Source organism: Cnephaeus nilssonii (genome assembly GCF_951640355.1).
Source record: "Cnephaeus nilssonii genome assembly, chromosome: 20".
NCBI classification, from domain to species: domain Eukaryota; kingdom Metazoa; phylum Chordata; class Mammalia; order Chiroptera; family Vespertilionidae; genus Cnephaeus; species Cnephaeus nilssonii.
This window is the reverse complement of record NC_137091.1, coordinates 21,103,230-21,121,797: the sequence shown is the minus strand read 5'-3', so window position 1 is coordinate 21,121,797 and position 18,568 is coordinate 21,103,230. Positions and strand designations below refer to the sequence as shown.

At 41.9% G+C, this 18,568-nt stretch overlaps 1 protein-coding gene across 2 annotated transcripts in view; it reads right to left on the bottom strand.

The window, feature by feature from the left end:
- ZFP1 (ZFP1 zinc finger protein) overlaps window positions 1-14,103 on the bottom strand; it is a 48,667-nt gene extending 34,564 nt beyond the window's left edge. Inside the window, exons 1-2 of one of the 2 annotated variants that reach the window (XM_079759919.1) lie at window positions 13,920-14,103; window positions 5,684-5,740 (exon numbers count right to left, since the gene is read on the bottom strand). In XM_079759919.1, coding sequence (XP_079616045.1) covers window positions 5,684-5,698 — 15 coding nt within the window. In that variant the 5' untranslated portion in view covers window positions 5,699-5,740; window positions 13,920-14,103. Of the gene's footprint in view, window positions 1-5,683; window positions 5,741-13,241; window positions 13,546-13,919 lie in introns of those variants that run through there. The other variant, XM_079759920.1, reaches the window with a different exon arrangement.
- Window positions 14,104-18,568: the final 4,465 nt, after the last annotated feature.

Sequence of the window (18,568 nt, the reverse complement as noted above, 5' to 3'; positions counted from 1 at the left end):
AATTACAACTAAATGATAGAACCATCATTGAGAACCACTGAACAGAATTCCTGTAACTAAGGATATACAGAAACAACAATGTGGAGACTGGTAAAAGGGGCAGAGACTTGAAACAGGTCCCACTCCCATGATGGGGAGATAGCTCAGCTGCTGAGATTCCCATAACATCTGGTTGTGAAAACCAGTGGGGATTGTATCCCAGAAAGATAAAGGGCTGCTAGAGACTGAGGCCTTACAGGTCTTAATATGTTAAGCGCCAAGCCTGTTTTGTCTTCCTTTCCGTTTAGCCTGCGATATCTGATTTCACGGATAAGCTGGCGGCACCAGTGACTGACCGGTCTGGACAGAAAGTATAGTGTCAGTCACCAGTGACTGACATGGTGCTTAACGTGTTAAAGGGCCATGCAAAGACTCAATTGCGCACCAATTCGCTACAAGTTTCAGTGCAGGGGCAGCAGCACACAAGAGCCAGGGAGGTAAGGAAAGGAACTACATTGACTAACTTCAGGAAGGGGCTAGAGGGGTAGGGCCAGAGGGGTAGGGTCAGGGCAAGTCTTTTGGGGCTGAAAGTGCTGGCAGGCCCCAGCCATTGTTCCTTTGTGTAATTCTCCTCCCACCCAGCTGGCCAGATGCAGGCAGACATCAAATCTGTGCTCTCCACTAGCCTGGCTAACACTGCTCACCCGGCCCTGGTGATTCACCAAGACCCCACCCCATCGGCCCAAGCCTCTTCCAGTGGTTCATCTTTATAAGTGGCTTGCCTTGGCTCATGCTGTGAATTTTCCCAAAATCTCTCAAAGGTCCACAACACCGAATGATTAGCAGGCAGCCTTGGTGTACCTTGTAGCTCTTGATAAGCGCCTCCAAGTCCAGCACAAATGGTGACCAGTCTCAACTTGCATTGTAACTCCCCTCAGTGGCCCAAGCCTGGCATAAGTGGCAGCCAGTCTTGGTCTGGAATATAGCTTCCATTAAGTCACAAGCCCAGCATACGTGGGCAGCTGGCCTCATCTCACATTATGGTGCTAGCCTCAGTTTGCACTGTAGCTTCTCCCAAGTGCCTCCAAGACCAGAACAAGTGGCAACCAACTACAGATCACTTTGTAGCTCCTACCAAGAGGCCCCAAGCTTGGCACAGGTGACAGATGAACTTGGCCTGCTCCAGAACCACCATACCCAGTGGCTGGCTTCAGACCACACCAGAACACCACCCAACCAGCTACACAAATGAGACACCTGAAAGGAGAACTTGATTGGCACCAGAGCCCCACTAAAGTGACTTCTGCGTCATGGGGTCAGCCACAGTACAACAGCCTGTCTGCTGTAGTCACTGCCGGGCCTCACAGCTAGTCATCCTAAAGATCAACCCCACCCACTGACAGACCAACAGCAATAGAGGCTCAACCACAACAGGAGGGCACACACAACCCAACACAGGGGATAACAACCAGGGAGCAACTTGCTCAGGTGACCAGGGAGACTGTACCACTGGGCCCCACAGGACAGCTTCTATATAAAGTCCCTCTGTCAAGAGCGGGAGATTTAGCAGATTGCCTTAATGCATATAAACAAACACTAGGAGTCAGCAAAAATGAGGAGACAAAGAAACATGTTCCAAATGAAAGAACAGAACAAAACTCCAGAGAAATAACTAAACAAAATGGAGACAAGCAATTTATCAGATACAGAGTTCAAAACACTGGTTATAAGGATGCTCAATGAACTCAGGGGAAGAAGAGATGAACTCAATGAGAATTTCAACAGAGAGATAGAAAACATAAAAAGAGATAGAAAACATAAAAAGGAACCAGTCAGGCCGAAACTGGTTTGGCTCAGTGGATAGAGCGTCGGCCTGCGGACTCAAGGGTCCCAGGTTCGATTCCGGTCAAGGGCATGTACCTTGGTTACGGGCACATCCCCAGTAGGGGGTGTGCAAGAGGCAGCTGATTGATGTTTCTCTCTCATCGATGTTTCTAACTCTCTATCCCTATCTCTTCCTCTCTGTAAAAAATCAATAAAATATATTTATAAGAAAAATAAAAGAGAGAAAAAGAATTTAAAAAAAAAGGAACCAGTCAGAAATGAAGGATACAACAACTGAAATGAATACATTAGAGGGAATCAACATCTGATTAGATGAAGGAGAGAATTGAATCAGTGACCTGGAAAACACCCAAAATGGAACAGCGAAGAAAAAGAAAAAAAAAAAAAGGATAGTTTAAGGCAGTGGGTTGCCAAACTTTCAGACCTCATGGACCACCAGTGGTCCACGGACCACCGGTTGGTGACCACTGCTCCAAAGGTTTCCTTAAACCAGTGGTCGCCAACCTTGGACCTCATGGACCACCAGTGGTGGACCACTTGTTGGCAACCACTAGTTTAAGGGAACTCTGGGACAACATCAAGCATACCAACATTCACATCACAGGGGTACCAGAAGAAGAGAGCAAGGGACTGAAAACCTATCTGAAGAAATAATAACTGAAAACTTCCCAAACCCAGCAAAGGAAAGAGACATACAAATCCAGGAAGTGCAGAAGAATCCCAAAAGAGATACATGAAATAAGTCTTTCAGAGAAAAACAAGTATATGATTTTGCTTAGACATAAAATCTAAAAAACAAACAAAAACAACCTTATAGATACAGAGAACAAATTGATGATTGCTAAGTGAGCGGAGGGTTGGGGGGAGGAATGAAAAAGCAGAAAGGGATTAAGTACAAATTCCCAGTTATAAAAATAGTCACAGGGATGTATTGAAGCATATCATCAATAATATTGTAATAACTATGTATGGTGTCAGATTGATTCTAGACTTACTGGGATGATCATGTTGTGAGATATATAAATGTATAATCACTATGCTGTATTGTGAAACTAATATAATATTGTATGTTAACTGTAATTGAAAAATAAAAAAATTTTTAAAGACACCAAAAAAAGAAGAAAAAAAAAGAAAGAAAACAGATAATGTTCTATTTTTTAACCTAGGTAAGTATATGGGTGCCCATTTTATTTAAAGTATACATATTTGTTATACCACAAGTAAAGAGTATTATAATACTGTATACATGTTACATTACACAATAAAAATTTAGGAAACTATGCTCAGGTATGGAAAAACTAAAGATATGTTACTGAGTAATAAAAACATACATAATCAAGAAAATGAAAAGACAAACCACAGATGGAAAAAAAATCTTTGCAAACCACGTATCTGATAAAGAACTGGTATCCAAATTGTATAAAAAAAATCTCTTATAAGAGATTAAAAAATCTTATAAGATTGTTTTTCTTAAAAAACAATAAGAAAACAACCAACCTGATTTAAAAATGGGCCAAAAGCCCTAGTCGGTTTGGCTCAGTGGATAGAGTGTCAACCTGCGGACCGAAGGGTCCTGGGTTCAATTCCAGTCAAGGGCACATATCTCAGTTGTGGGCTCCTCTCTGGTCAGGGCCCTGGTTGGGGCTTGTGCAGGAGGCAACCGATCCATGTGTTTCTCTCACATGGATAGTTCTTTCTGTCTTTCCCTCTCTCTTCCACTCTCTAAAAAAAAAAAAAAATCAATGGAAAATATCCTCGGGTGAGGATTAAAAGAAAACAAACAAAATACACACACACACATAAAAAACAGGCATATCTTTAAAAAAAAGGGGGGGGGGTCAAAGGTCATAACAGACACCTCATGCAAGAAGATATACAGATGGAAAATAAGTACATGAAAATATGCTCCATATCATGTCATCAGGGACTTGTAAATTATAACAAGACACTGCTACACAATGACCAAAATCTACAACACTGACAACACCAAATGCTGGCAAGGATGTGAATCAACAGGAATTCTCACTCACTGATGGTGGGAATACAAAATGATACGGCCACTTTGGAAGACAGTTTAGCTTTTTCTTACAAAACAAAACATACTCTTGACATACAATCTGGAAATTTATGCTTAGTATTTTATGTCCATGCAAAACCTTGCACATGATGTTTATATGAAACTTTATTCACAATTACCAAAACGTGGAAGTAACCAAGATGACCCTTCAACAGGTGAATGGATAAATGGTGGTACAGGCATATAACAAAATATTATGCAGTGCTAAAAAGAAATGAGCTATCAAGCTATGAAAAGACACAGGGGAATCGTAAATGCATTTCTAAGCGAAAGAAACCAATCTGAAAAGACTACATACTGTATGGTTCCAACTATATTCTGGAAAAGCTCAACAACAAAGACAGTAAAAAGAGCAGTGGGAAAGTCATGCAATGCCAGCTGCGTGTAGATGTGCAAACCCCCAGCGTGGGCCGGAATGTTTGTTTTGGTGGAGATGATGAATGCTGTGTGGATTCCCCCCTGGCAATTTGAGAGGAAGCTCAATGACTCCATTGCCAAGGCACAGAACAAGAAGTCAGCTACAAGGTACTGGGCCCATGGGGTCACGGGTAAGCCTTGGCACGGGAAGGCCCAGGACTACCCACCAACATGTTGTAGGCCTGGCCTTGGGCAAGTAGCTTATCTCAGAACTTGGTTTCCTCAGCTTTACAAGGTAATTCTTCCCCTACAAGGATGTTGGAAGGAATCATAAGAGAAACTGGGCTTGAAAAAGGCCCCAATAACTGCAAACAGTTAGATTCCACACTTCCTACTTCTTTGCAATCTTAGGAAGCATTTGCCCACTCTGGGCCTCAGTTTCCATCTGTAAAAGAGAATAACTGCTGTCCAAAAAAAAAAAAAAAAAAAAAGCAGTGTCTGCCAGGGGCTCAGAGAGAAGTGAGGATAAATAAATAGAGCACATGGGATTTTTAGGACAGTGAAACTATTCGCTATATTAAAATGGTAGATACACATCATTATATATAGTCAAAACCCACAGAATATACAATACCAAGAGTGAATCTCAATGTAATCTATGTACTTTAGTTTAAGTATCAATATTGACTCATCAGTTCTAACTTTAGTTTAAGTATCAATATTGACTCAAAAGTTCTAAGGTATACCACATTAATGTAGATAATAGGAGAAACTGTGTGGAGAGGGAGTATATGGGAACTCTCTGTACTTTTCCACTCAAATTTTCTGTAAATCCAAAACTGCTCTAAAAAATGAAGCCTATTAATTAAAAACAAAACATATAAATAGAACAGTATGATTAATAATCTACCTTATAATAACCTATATTTGTACTTTGTACATATGTACAAATAAACTCTGGGAAGCTACTCAAGAAAATAATAACAATGAAACTTGTGAAGTTAGATGAGAATTTAAATACACACCCAAGTATTTACTGAGTTTTCTGCATTATGCTAATTTGATTAGAAGAATAAAATACATATAATAAAATTCTGCATTTGTACTAAAGAATGGTACATGAAATAACTGTAGACAAATTAATAACCCTTTTAATTTGGGTTGTTTCTGCAGATGCTGTCCAAAACACCATCTAAATGAAGGTCTATAAAATTTCTTCAGACCTAATGCTAAACAACCAAGAAAATGATATTCATAACCAATGTAAGGCATTTAATTAACTTGGTTTGCTTTTCAGCTGTTGGTATTGTATTTACTCTGTTTTCCTTGCATTTCACTTATCTATACTTTTCTGTTTCATATTCTGAATCCTTATAAACTTCCTCAAATGTACTAAAAAAACAAAATTGGGAATAAACAACTCACCTGGGATTTGTTCATTTTCGGTAGCTTTTAGGTAAAGGCACAGATATAAAGGCAGACCTGGAATAAAGCAAAAAGGAAGGTACTGTTATTAAAGATATGACCTGCTTCAGAACTCCAAGAAATCCCTGCACATCACCTGGGAAAACATTACCTCCTGGGATAGTCACTTTGCCTCTTCAAAAGGGGAAGAAAGGCCCAACTGGTGTGGTTCAGTGGTTGAACATCTACTTATGAACCAGGAAGTCACGGTTAGATTCCCAGAGGCAGCCGATTAATGATTCTCTCTCATCATTGATGTTTCTCTCTCTCTCTCTCCCCGTTCCTCTCTGAAATTAATACAAATATATATATTTAAAAAAACCAAAAAGGGGCAGAAAGAATCATATTGGCAGCATTCACCTTCAATCACACATTATGACACACCTGAAAAGGCATGAGTAAAAACACCCACTATCAAGAGAAAAAGTAATCAACAGAAACCTCAACTAATAAATATAGACAGGGAATTTAAAGCAAATATAACTCATATATTAAAGGCTTTAATGGGAAAGGTTATCCACAACACGAATAAATAAAAAATTTCAGAAGAGATGGAAACTGCAAGAAAGGAATCAGATGAATATGCTAAGAAAGAAAAATAGTAACCAAGTTGAAAGAACACCTTCAACAGGCTCATTATTAAACTGAGGAAATCTTAAGATAGGTTTAAAAAATTACTCAACCTGAAATAAAAAGAGAAAATGGAAGAAAAAAAAAATAAAAGGACAGAGTATCCAAGGGCTGTGGCACAATATCAAATGACCTAACAAACATGTCATTGGAAACCCAAATGGAGGGGGGAAAAATGGGACAGAAATATTTAAAGACATAATAGCCAAGAATTTTCCAAAAATAATGAATATCAAATCACAGATCCAAGCCAAAACCGGTTTGGCTCAGTGGATAGAGCGTCGGCCTGTGGACTGAAAGGTCCCAGGTTCAATTCCAGTCAAGGGCATGTACCTTGGTTGTGGGCACATCCCCAGTAGGGGGTGCGCAGGAGGCAGCTAATCGATGTTTCTCTCTCATTGATGTTTCTAACTCTCTATTCCTCTCCCTTCCTCTCTGTAAAAAAATCAATAAAAGAAAAAAACACACACAAAAAACAAAGACACACAAGGACACATCATAGTCAGACCACTGAAAACCAAAGTCAAAGAGGAAGTCTTGAAAGCAGCCAGAGGAAAAATAGGCATACTATATACAGAGAAAGAAATAATCATAGCCATTTTCATCAGAAAATATACAAGTCAGAAGACAATGTACTGACATCTTTAATGTGCTTTAAAAAAACACCTATCAACCAGAATTCTATACCCAGCAAATATACCTTTCTTTTTTTTAATATATATTATTAATTTTTTACAGAGAGGAAGGGAGAGGGATAGCAAGTTAGAAACATCGATGAGAGAGAAACATCAATCAGCTGCCTCCTGCACACCTCCTACTGGGGATGTGCCCTCAACCAAGGTACATGCCCTTGACTGAAATCGAACCTGGGACCTTTCAGTCCACAGGCCAAAGCTCTATCCACTGAGCCAAACCAGTTAGGGCCAAATATACCTTTCAAAATAAAAAAAGATATAAAATCCTTTTTAAGCAAAAACAGAATTCATTACAATAGACCTCTACTGTAAGAAATATTTTATTTAAACAAGTTCTTCAGATAGAAGGAATATAATACCAGACAGAAACCTGGGTCTACACAAAGAAATAATGATCTCCCCAATGGTTAAAAATAAAGATAAATAATAGCACAAAGAGTGAGGTAATGAAATTGGGAGTGTACTATTTTACATTACATAGCATAATATTATTTAAAGGTCCACTGTGATTACAACAGAAAAAAAATTTAAAAGTGGTATAAATGATAAGCAGATGGTGAGAAAAAAGTGAAATCATAAAAAATCCTCACAAAATCCAAAAGCAGTCAGAAAAAGAGGAAAATAAGAACAAAGATCACATGGGACAAGTAGGAAAAAAAACTAGCAAGATGGTTGATTGTAATGCAGCCACATCAACAACTGGTATAAACGCACCAATTAAATGACAAAGATTACCAATAAAAAAGCAATGCCAGGAGAAACCAAGATGGCATAGGTAAACACCTGAACTTGCTGCCTTGCACAACCACTTCAAAACTACAACTAAAAGACAAAACAGACATCATCCAGAACCACAGGAAGGCTGGCTGAATGGAAATTCTACAACTAGAAGGGAAGAGAAAAGCACACTGAGACTCAGAGGAGCTGCGGAAGTAAAGTGCAGAAGTATAGAGGAGCGTGTGCAGAGAGGGCTGACAACTGAGTACATGGCTGGCTTTTTCAAGCGGGAGGGAGACACAAGCTCCCGACTGCTCTGAACTCCAGTTCCGGGCAGGACTCTGGGGACCCAGACTCATATGGGAAGAAACTGGACTGTCTGGCATCGGGCTGGAACACAAGGGCGGCTTTCTCTCAGAGGTGCTTGCAGCAATTACCGCAGGACACTGAGACCTGGTGGCCTCTTAGGGCAGGGCTGACGGAAAGCCATTGCTGTTTGCTCTGCCCTGAGACTTCGCCCCACCCCAGCTGTGCACAGAGGCTTTTGCATATGAATGGCCTGGTCCAGTGGTCGGCAAATGAACCACATGCGGCTCTTTGGTCCCTTGAGTTTTTAGCAAAGGCCAGCTTAGGAGTACCCTAATTAAGTTAAATAACAATGTGCCTACATAGCAAGATGGTTTAAGTTTAAAAAATTTGGCTCTCAAATTTCAATCGTTGTACTGTTAATATTTGGCTCTGTTGACTAATGAGTTTGCCGACCACTGGCCTGATTCTTTAAAATCTAAAATTACCTAACAAACTGCAGCTGAGTCAGAGAGACCAAGAATATCCAAAAGAAGGCCCAAGGCCCCACAGCAGCTTGCATTGCTTCACAGCTGGGCCTCATCTGGGCACCTCCAAACCCCAAACAGAGAGGAATCTGCAGATCTCTCTGTAGCTTCTGCTGGGTGGCCTCAGGCAGAGGCTAAATTAGCACCTCATTGGAAATCCAAGAGCCAGTGTACTCAGTGGTCAGAGTGGCACCATCCAGATACAACTCCTCAGATCCACAAGGGACACACTTAGGGGGCAGACTCAGTGAGCACCAAAGCCCCACTGAAGCAAGTCTTGCCTCATAAGGGTGTCTCCAGCACAGAAGTTCTCCCATCGTAGAAACAGCTGATCCTCACAGCCAATTGGCCTGGAGGTCAACTCCTCCCAGTGATACCAACAATCAAGACTTAACACAACAAGACTGTGCACACAGCCCTAACCAGTTTGGCTCAGTGGCTAGGGTGTCGGTCTGCAGACTGAAAGGTCCCAAGTTCAATTCCAGTCAAGGGCATGTACCCTGGTTGCGGGCACATCCCCAGTAGGAGGAGTGCAGGAGGCAGCTGATCAATGTTTCTAACTCTCTATCCCTCTCCCTTCCTCTATGTAAAAAATAAAAAAATAAAAACAAAACAAAAAGACTGCACACAGCCCACAAAAGGGTGCACCAAGAGTGTCCACCTCAGGTAACTGGGGAGGCTGAGCCACTGGGCCCTATAGGACACCTAGCACACAAAGCCACTCTATCAACTCAGGGAAGCAGCCAAAATGCGGAGACAAAGAAACAGGTCACAAATGAAAGAAATGGAGGAAAGCAAACTACTGGATATAAAGTTCAAAACCACAGTTATAAGGTTTTTCAAGAACTTTCTAGAAAAGGCCAATAAATTTAGTGAGACCCTCGAGGATGTGAAAAAGGGCCAACCAGAAATTATGCATACACTAACTGAAATAAAGAATAATATAGAGATCCAACAGCAGACTAGAGGATCGCAAGAATCAAGTCAAAGATTTGAAATACAAAGAAGCAAAAAAACACCCAACCGGAAAAGAAAAAAGAATCCAAAAATATGAAGATAGTGTAAGGAGACTCTGGGACAACTTCAAATTATGGGGGTGCCAGAAGAAGAGAGAGAGCAAGATACTGAAAACCTATTTGAAGAAATAATGACCGAAAACTTCCCCCACCTGGTGAAAGAAATAGACTTACAAGTTCAGGAAGCGCAGAGAACCCCAAACAAAAGGAATCCAAAGAGGACCACACCAAGACACATCATGATTAAAATGCCAAGAGCAAAAGACAAAGAGAGAATATTAAAAGCAGCAAGAGAAAGTTAGTTACCTACAAGGGAGTACCCATACGATTGTCAGCTGATTTCTCAACAGAAATTATGCAGGCCAGACGGGAGTGGCAAGAAATATTCAAAGTGATGAATAGCAAGAACCTACAACCAGGATTACTCTACCCAGCAAAGGTACCGTTCAGAATTGAAGGTCAGATAAAGAGCTTCACAGATAAGAAAAAGCTAAAGGAGTTCATCAACGCCAAACCAGTATTATATGAAATGCTGAAAGGTATTCTTTAAGTAGAGGAAGAAGAAGAAAAAGGTAAAAATTATGAACAACAAATACATATCTATCAACAAGTGAATCTAAAAATCAAGTGAATAAAAAATCTGATGGACAGAATAATCTGGTGAATATAATAAAATTAGGGGCATAGAAAGGGAGTGGACTGACAATCCTGGGGGGGGGGGAAGGGGTGTGGGGGGTACAGGAAGAGACTGGACAAAAATCGTTCACCTATGGATGAGGACAGTGGGGGGGGGTAAGGGCATGGGGTGGGGTGGGAACTGGGTGGAGGGGAGCTATGGGGGGAAAAAAGAGGAACAATTGTAATAATCTGAACAATAAAGATTTAATAAAAAAAAGCAGCAATGCCAAATTATGTGCTGTATATAAGCAGACTGTTTTAAATATAAAAACATAACTAGGTCAAAAGCAAAAGGATCAAAAAAGATATACCTTGCAGACCCAAAGAAAAAAAAAGCTGTAATGATTATATAAATATCAGACAGAATAAATTTCAGAAGGAATATTACGAGGGATAAAGAGTGATTATTCATAATAATAAATGTGGCAAATCACCACTAAGACAGAATAATCCTAAATGTATATGTATCTAACAAAAGAACTTCAAAACACAAGAAGAAATGATTTAAAAAAGTAAAAACTGATAAATCCATAATTATAGTTGGAGACGTCAATACTTTTTCCTCAGTGACAGAACAGATAGAAAACCAGTAATGATACAGAAGAACTGAACCACAGTATGAACTACCCTAACCCATTTAGTATTATTTCTAGAAGACTCCACTGACAGTACAATAGTCATTAAGTACATATGAAACAGTCACCAAAATAAATCATATTCAAAACCTCAAAGTTTTTTTAAATTAATTTACTGATTGGTTTTTAGGGGGTGGGGGAGGGGGGAGAAGAGGAGAGGGGGGAGAGAGAGAGACATCAATTTGTTGTTCCATTTATTTATGCATTCATTGCTTAACTCTTGTATGTGCCCTGACTGGAAATCAAACCCCCAATCTTGGCATACATGAGGACGATGCTCTAATCAACTGAGCTACCCAGCTAGGGCCAACCTCAACAAGTTTTAAAGAATTGAAATTTGAGAGTATATTTTTAAAAAAACAGAATTAAAGTAGAAATCATTAATAGAAAGAGATTTGGAAAATCCCCAAATACTTGGAAATTAAACAGACTTCTAAATAACCAATGGGTGAAAAAAAAAAAAATCACAAGGGATGTTTAAAAAAACACACAGAAATGAAAACAATATATAAAAATTTGAGAGATGTAGCTACAGCAGTATTCAGAGGGACAATTATAGCATTAAACTATTACTATAAGAAAAAAGGTTTCAGTGACCTCACCTTCCACCTTAAGAAAAAAGAGAAAGAAAAAAAAAAAAGTAAACTTAACCCAAAGCAAGCATAAGGAAGGAAATAATAAAGGTAAGAGCAGAAATCAATGACACTGAAAACAGAAAAATAGGGAAATCCAATGAAACCAAAGCTGGTTATTTAAAAATATTACTGCCCAAGCCAGTTGGGTTCAGTGGATAGAGCCTTGGCCTGAGGACTGAAGGGTCCCGGGTTCGATTTCGGTCAAGGGCACATGCCCGGGTTGCAGGCTCGATCCCCAGTGTTTCCATCTCTCTCTCCCTCTCCCTTCCTCTTTGAAATCAATAAAAATATATTTTTAAAAAAACTTTTTAACTAAAAGGAGTTTCTAAAAGGTAGTCATATTCTCTAGGCTAGAATCTTCCCTGACAAAAGTCAACCTTTACCTTAATTAAACCTCTTGTCTTTTAGCATCTACCATAACGTACCTTTGGAATGTTAAGGTAACCTCCCTTTTTTTTTTTCTTTTTAATATATTTTTATTGATTTCACAGAGGAAGGGAGAGGGGAGAGACAGAAATATCAATGATGAGAGAGAATCATTAATTGGCTGCCTCCTGCACGCCCCCTACTGGGGATCCAGCCCGCAACCCAGGCATGTGCCCTTGACCTGAATCAAACCTGGGACCCCTCAGTCCACAGGCGGAAGCTCCTATCAGCTGAGCCAAACCAGCTAGGGCTTTTTTCTTTTTTATACCTCCCTCTTTCCAGACTGGTCAGGACACAACCAATTCACCAAGGCAGAGACCAAGAATCCTCTCATTGTTATCCTGTTAACTATCCTGTACCCACCTATGTAAAAGATGTGTTTATCATTTTACTTTTTATCCAATCCCAGTATAAAATAAGATGCAAAACTGCCATTCTCTGGAGCATTTTCTCAATCTGTTGAGATTTTGCTTCCTGGTAATTATCGACAGCTTGGCTCAAATAAACTCACAAAAATTTTCTACAGGTCTGAATGTTTCCTATGTGTATAAAACAGATAACCATTAGCTACACTAATGGAGGGGGAAAAGGGACAAATCTCAAATACACAAACTTAAAAAAATGGGAAATAGCAAATACGAGAGGAAAAAAGATAAAATAATCGAAAAATTCCATCTTCAATAGCAATGAAATTAACTACATAAGAATAAAGTTAAGAAAAACGCAATCATTTTATAAGAATTTTAAAATACTGCAGGGGGGTAAAAATAAAAGAGGATTTGAACAGCTGAAACCGGTTTGGCTCAGTGGATAGAGGGTCGGCCTGCGGACTCAAAGGTCCCAGGTTGGATCCCGGTCAAGGGCATGTACCTTGGTTGCGGGCACATCCCCGGTAGGGGGTGTGCAGGAGGCAGCTGATCGATGTTTCTCTCTCATCGATGTTTCTAACTCTCCCTCTCCCTTCCTCTCTGTAAAAAAATCAATAAAATATATTAAAAAAAAAAAAGAGGATTTGAACAAATGGGGAAGGTCTACAGTAAGACCCAACAACATAAAGGTGTACATTCCCCCTAATTTAATGTAACCATTACCGGGATCACAAAAAAGAGTACCAGCAATTAAAAAAAAAAAAACCCACACGATTCTCAAGTACCAGTGGGAATCATCAGGAAACTTGTATAATCCCAAGTGGTGAAGGCTTGGGGTGCCGCAAAGTCAACTGGAAATTGAAAACGCCTGCAGAGCAAAACCTACCAGTGAGCAGCGTCAAAAGGCAGAGGGAGAGATGTGCCACCCACATGAGTCCCAACGGGCCGTGGGACCCGCGCAAATCACTTCCCCTGCGGAGCGGACCTTTCCTTCGGGGGCGCCTGGGAGGCTAGCGAAGTGCCAGGGCAGGGGTGCGGGCTGGGGGAACACCTAGCCGGAAAGGCTCCTGCAGAGAGGTCCGCGCTCTCCGTCAGCGAAACTTGCCGGCGCTTTCCATCCGCCCACCACCCCGCGAGGCCGCGGCGGGACGCAGCACGTGGCACGTGAGCGCGGCCAGGTGTGTCCGGCCCCGCCCCCGGCCTCGCCGCGCCCCCGCCGGCCTAGTCACGCGCGTCCGGCCGGACTTCCGGACTCCCTCCCGCCCGCCCGCCCGCCGGACCCTCGCCGCGGTCCGAGGCGCTTCTCCGGACAAAGGGAGGAAGGCAAGCCTCGCAGCCACCCTGCCCCTCCGCCGTCCCCGCCCCCGCACGTCCGGCCCGGCGAGCCCTGCCAACCCCGCGCCGAGGAGAGCGTCGGGCGGCCCCCGACGCCGCCCCAAGGGTCACCGCCTCCAGCGAGTCGCCGAAGTTTGAGCTCCCAGCCCGTGGGGGCACGAGCCCATGCCTCATCTCCTTCCTCTCGGTCCCCGGGCCCCACGGAGCTGCCTGTCAGCCTCCCTCATACCTAGAGGGGCCAGTCTCCACGCGTGGCTCAGTGCCAGGCCCGGTCACAGCGCGGGGCGGCGAAGATACGTGGAAACCCCGGGCCCTGACACCCACTCGCGGCCACAGGTGGGGGAAGGGCAGCCACCGGTGCGCTCACAGCCTTGCACATGCGCAGATGCAGGGGCTGCTAGCCATCCCAGGGTCCTCCGAGGACCGGTCCAGCGATCGTCGAGACTACGTTTCCCATAAGCCTGCGGGGCCATGCTCTAGCTAGGGACTGTCAGGAAAGTCTTCGCCTGGTTTAGCCCGCTGGGATGAGCGCTGAATCCCTTGGCTTGGACTGTTCATTTCCTCCAGGTCAGGTTATGGGTTACAATCACTACCTCCCCCCAATACAAAAACCTGCCTTTTAAAGGTTACACAGGTAATCTATGGTATCTGTATTTGAAATAGAATCTATGTATAAAATGAAAGAAAGAAAAAAAATACCCATAATCTCACTTTTCAAAGATAACTGTGTTAAATTCACATATTTAAAATAGCATTGGCCATAAAGCTATTATGTGTTGCAACTAGCTTTTTTACTTTGTTTAGTGCAGTTTTAGGTTCACAGTAAAATTTGAGGGGGAAAAAGTACAAAAAGTTCCCAGATACCACCTTTCCCTACACATGTATAGCCTCCTCCACTATTAACATCCCCTACTAGAGTGGAACATTTGTTACAATCCAATGTATACTGACACATCACCCAAAGTCAATAGTCTACATCAGGGTCCACTCTTGGGGTTATATATTCTATGGGTTTTGATAAATATGAAATGACATGTATCCACCACTATAGTATCAGAATAGTTTCACTGCCCTAAAAATCCCCTGTGTTCCATCTATTCATTTCTCCCTCTTTCTCCCTGAGCCCTTGGCTAATCTCTCTATTTTCTTCACAGTTTTTGCCTTTTCCAGAATGTTAAATAGTTGGAATCATACAGTATGTAGTCTTTTCAGATTGGTTTCTTTACTTAGTATATGTATTTAAGGCTTGATAGCTCATTTCTTCTTAGCACTGAACAATATCCCATTGTCTAGATATACTATAATTTATTCATTCATGGTTTGATTCCAGATCAGGGCACATGCCTGGGTTGCAGGCTTGATCCCCAGTGTAGGGCGTGCAGGAGGCAGCCGATCAATAATTCTCTCTCATCATTGATGTTTCTATCTCTCCCTCTCCCTTTCTCTCTGAAATCAATAAAAATATTAAATCACATGCACTCAAAGGTTAAGACTTAATAATACAATTAGCAATTCTTTCTGTTTCAATAAGTTAAGTGAAACATTTCTGCAATTGCGTGAGAGTGCAGAGTGCAATGACTCTAGGTCCCTTTGCTGCCACTGTCTGGAATCCTGCTATGGCAACAGCAGGTTCCCCACCAACTGCTCTTGCACCATTAGTGCAAATGTCGAGTCAATGAAATAGGGAAATAATGTGTAGGTATTATTATTATTAAATAATATTGACCTCTTGGATCCCTTGCAAGTGTGCAAGTGTCTTGGGAAAACTCAGGGGTCTTCAGATCACACTTAAAGCACAATCACTGTATGCCATTATCACACCTAAAAAATTAACAATGTGTACTTAATAGTATTCAAATGGCCATTTGGTGTTCATAGTTCCAAATTCTTTTCATAGACATTATACATTTCTTCAAATTTTTAAAGTTTTTTAAAATATATTTTTAATTGATTTCAGAGAAGAAGGAAGAGGGAGAGATAGAAACGTCAATGATGAGAGACAATCAGTGATCGGCTGCCTCCTGCATGCCCCACATTGGGGATCGAGTCCGCAACCTGGGCATGTGCCCTGACAGGGAATCGAACCGTGACCTCCTGGTTCATAGGTTGATATTCAACCACTGAACCACACCAGCTGGGATCTTCAAATTTTTAAAACTCAAGATCCAAATGAGTCCATATCCTGTGATTGCTGTTTTTTACTACATTGAATCAACCTTCCATTTCTTTTCGTTTTCTTTGCCATTTATATGCTGAAAACACTGGGTTGTTTATTCTGAAGTATTTCCAGGCAATCTGGATTTTCCTGATGACCTTAATTTAAAAAAAAATATGTTTTATTGATTTTTTACAGAGAGGAATGGAGAAGGATAGAGAGTTAGAAACATCGATCAGCTGCCTCCTGCACACTCCCACTGGGGATGTGCCCGCAACCAAGGTACATGCCCTTGACCGGAATCGAACCTGGGACCCTTCAGTCCACAGGCCGACGATCTATCCACTGAGCCATACCGGCCAGGGCAATGACCTTAAATTTTAATTATCAATTTCTGTTCTTTCATCTGGACTCTGAACTTGAGAAGGTCGATGTTTAAGAAATGTTGGCCAAATTTTAGCAGTGATTCCTCACTCCTTGCCAGGTCTTATAATTATTCTTTTTTTTAAGTTATTGAGTGATGGGTTTAGGTTTCTCCTCCAGGTGTGTGTTGTTTTTTTAAATATATTTTTATTGATTTCAGAAAGGAAGGGAAGGAGAGATAGGAACATCAATGATGTGAATCATTGATCAGCTTCCTCCTGCACACCCCACAGTGGGATTGAGCCCACAACCCTGGCATGTGCCCTTGACCAGAATCGAACCTGGGACCCTTCAGTCCAAAGGCCCAGCCTGGGACCCTTCAGTCCACAGGCCGATGCTCTATCCACTGAGACAAAGTGGCTAAGGCTCCCCCAGTGTTGTTAGTTCCTACTCTTTTATTCAGCATTCCTGCAATAAAGATTGCCAAGCATCCTCTGGGTAGCAGACACTATGCTAGGGCACAGCTGGGAGCGCCTTGTGAGCTTACATTCCAGTTGGGAGGACAGGCAGTAAGCACTAAGTGAAATACAGCATGTCAGGTGGCATTCACTGCTAAAAAGTTTGTATCAGGAGTGCTGGCAGCCGGTGGTGGTGGTGCATTTTTGAACAGAGTGAATAGAGAAGTCTTTACTGAACAGATAAGGCTGAACCCATAATCAGATATTAGGATCCATAATCAGATCCCTATTGGCAGATGTTCCTTTTCTTGGATTATTTCCAATGTCTGAGAACACCACTCCATCTAAGCACCAATTCTTCACGGCAAGTGGACCTGTCTCCTTTTATACCTGAGATGATGGGAAGGAATGATACATAATCACAGCTTTTCCCTCCTTATTTGGGCTCTCATAAGTGGCCTTCAATCTATTTTTTCTCATGGCAAAATTACAAAGCAGGAAGCCTGCAACAATTATCCTGACATGGAGCAAAGTGAATATCTCATGCTCTTTCCTTTATTTTTAACGTAAGTTAACTCTGGGGAATGAAACAGCCTAAACTTGCAAAATCCAGTTATTTTACTGAGCATTTGACAAGTCAATCTTTCTCTTTGATGAATGAAGGATTCTTACATGGCCAATGACTTAGAAAGGAGCCTCTGGGCATACGAGGACTGTCTTTCTCATTTATCTCTGCCTTCCCAGCACTGTGCTTGGCATAGATGAGAAATGGATGAATGACCTGATGATGCTTGAAACCCAACTACTACCAGTATCATCCAATCCTGTGGTCCTGTCCACCTGAGTATAACAAGTGCTGCCCATGCATCCTGCATCCTGCTGGAGTGGGCAGTACCAGCATCACCCCATTTTTCAGTGCCGCCCATGTGAGTGAAACAGGTGTGCCCCTGCATAGTGCCAGAGTAGGTAGCTGCCCCTTCAGCCCCTCTCTCCTCTTGGCCAGGTCTCAGGAATGCAAAGAACTCCAGCTAGTTCCTTGCTCTATCCCCTCCTTGTGGAGAAACACCTAAAGATTATCCTATTTATTCCACACTGAGAAGGAAAAGAGACGTCGCCATTCTGAGTAAGTTCTAGTATTGTAAGTATTGTTTTTATAGAGGATTTAGAGATAACTTCATGTAGGTCAGGACGACACAGGTATAACTATTATCAGGCAAAGTACTATTAGAAAATGAAGCAGTTGAACCACAGCTTCCCATATGTGCAGACGCAGAGATAAAAAGGATCAGGGACCTGTTAGTCCAAATATCTGTTTATAAATGGAAAAAACTAAAGCCTGGAGAAGTCAACAAGTTTTAATTCTGCCCAGCCAGTGTGGCTCAGTGGTTGAGCCTCAACCCCTGAACCAAGAGGTCACTAGTTTGGTTGCCAATCAGGGCACATGCCTGGGTAGTGGGCTTGATCCCCAGTAGAGGCCATGCAGGAGGCAGCCGATAGATGATGTTTCTCTATCATGGATGTTTCTATCTCTCTATCCTTCTCATTTCCTCTCTCTGTAAAGATCAATAAAAACATGAAACAAAATAAAAACAGCAAGTTTTAATTCTGACAAAGATAATCTATTTATGGTTTCAAAATGATAATGTGACTGTGTCCAGGTGTCCCTATGGGAACCTTTTTTCTGCATAGGGCCATTTGGATATTTATAACATTATTCACGGGCCATACAAAATTATCAGGTTAGCCGAGACCGGTTTGGCTCAGTGGATAGAGCGTCGGCCTGCGGACTGAAGGGTCCCAGGTTCGATTCCGGTCAAGGGCATGTACCTTGGTTGCGGGCACATCCCCAGTAGGAGGTGTGCAGGAGGCAGCTGATCGATGTTTCTCTCTCATCGATGTTTC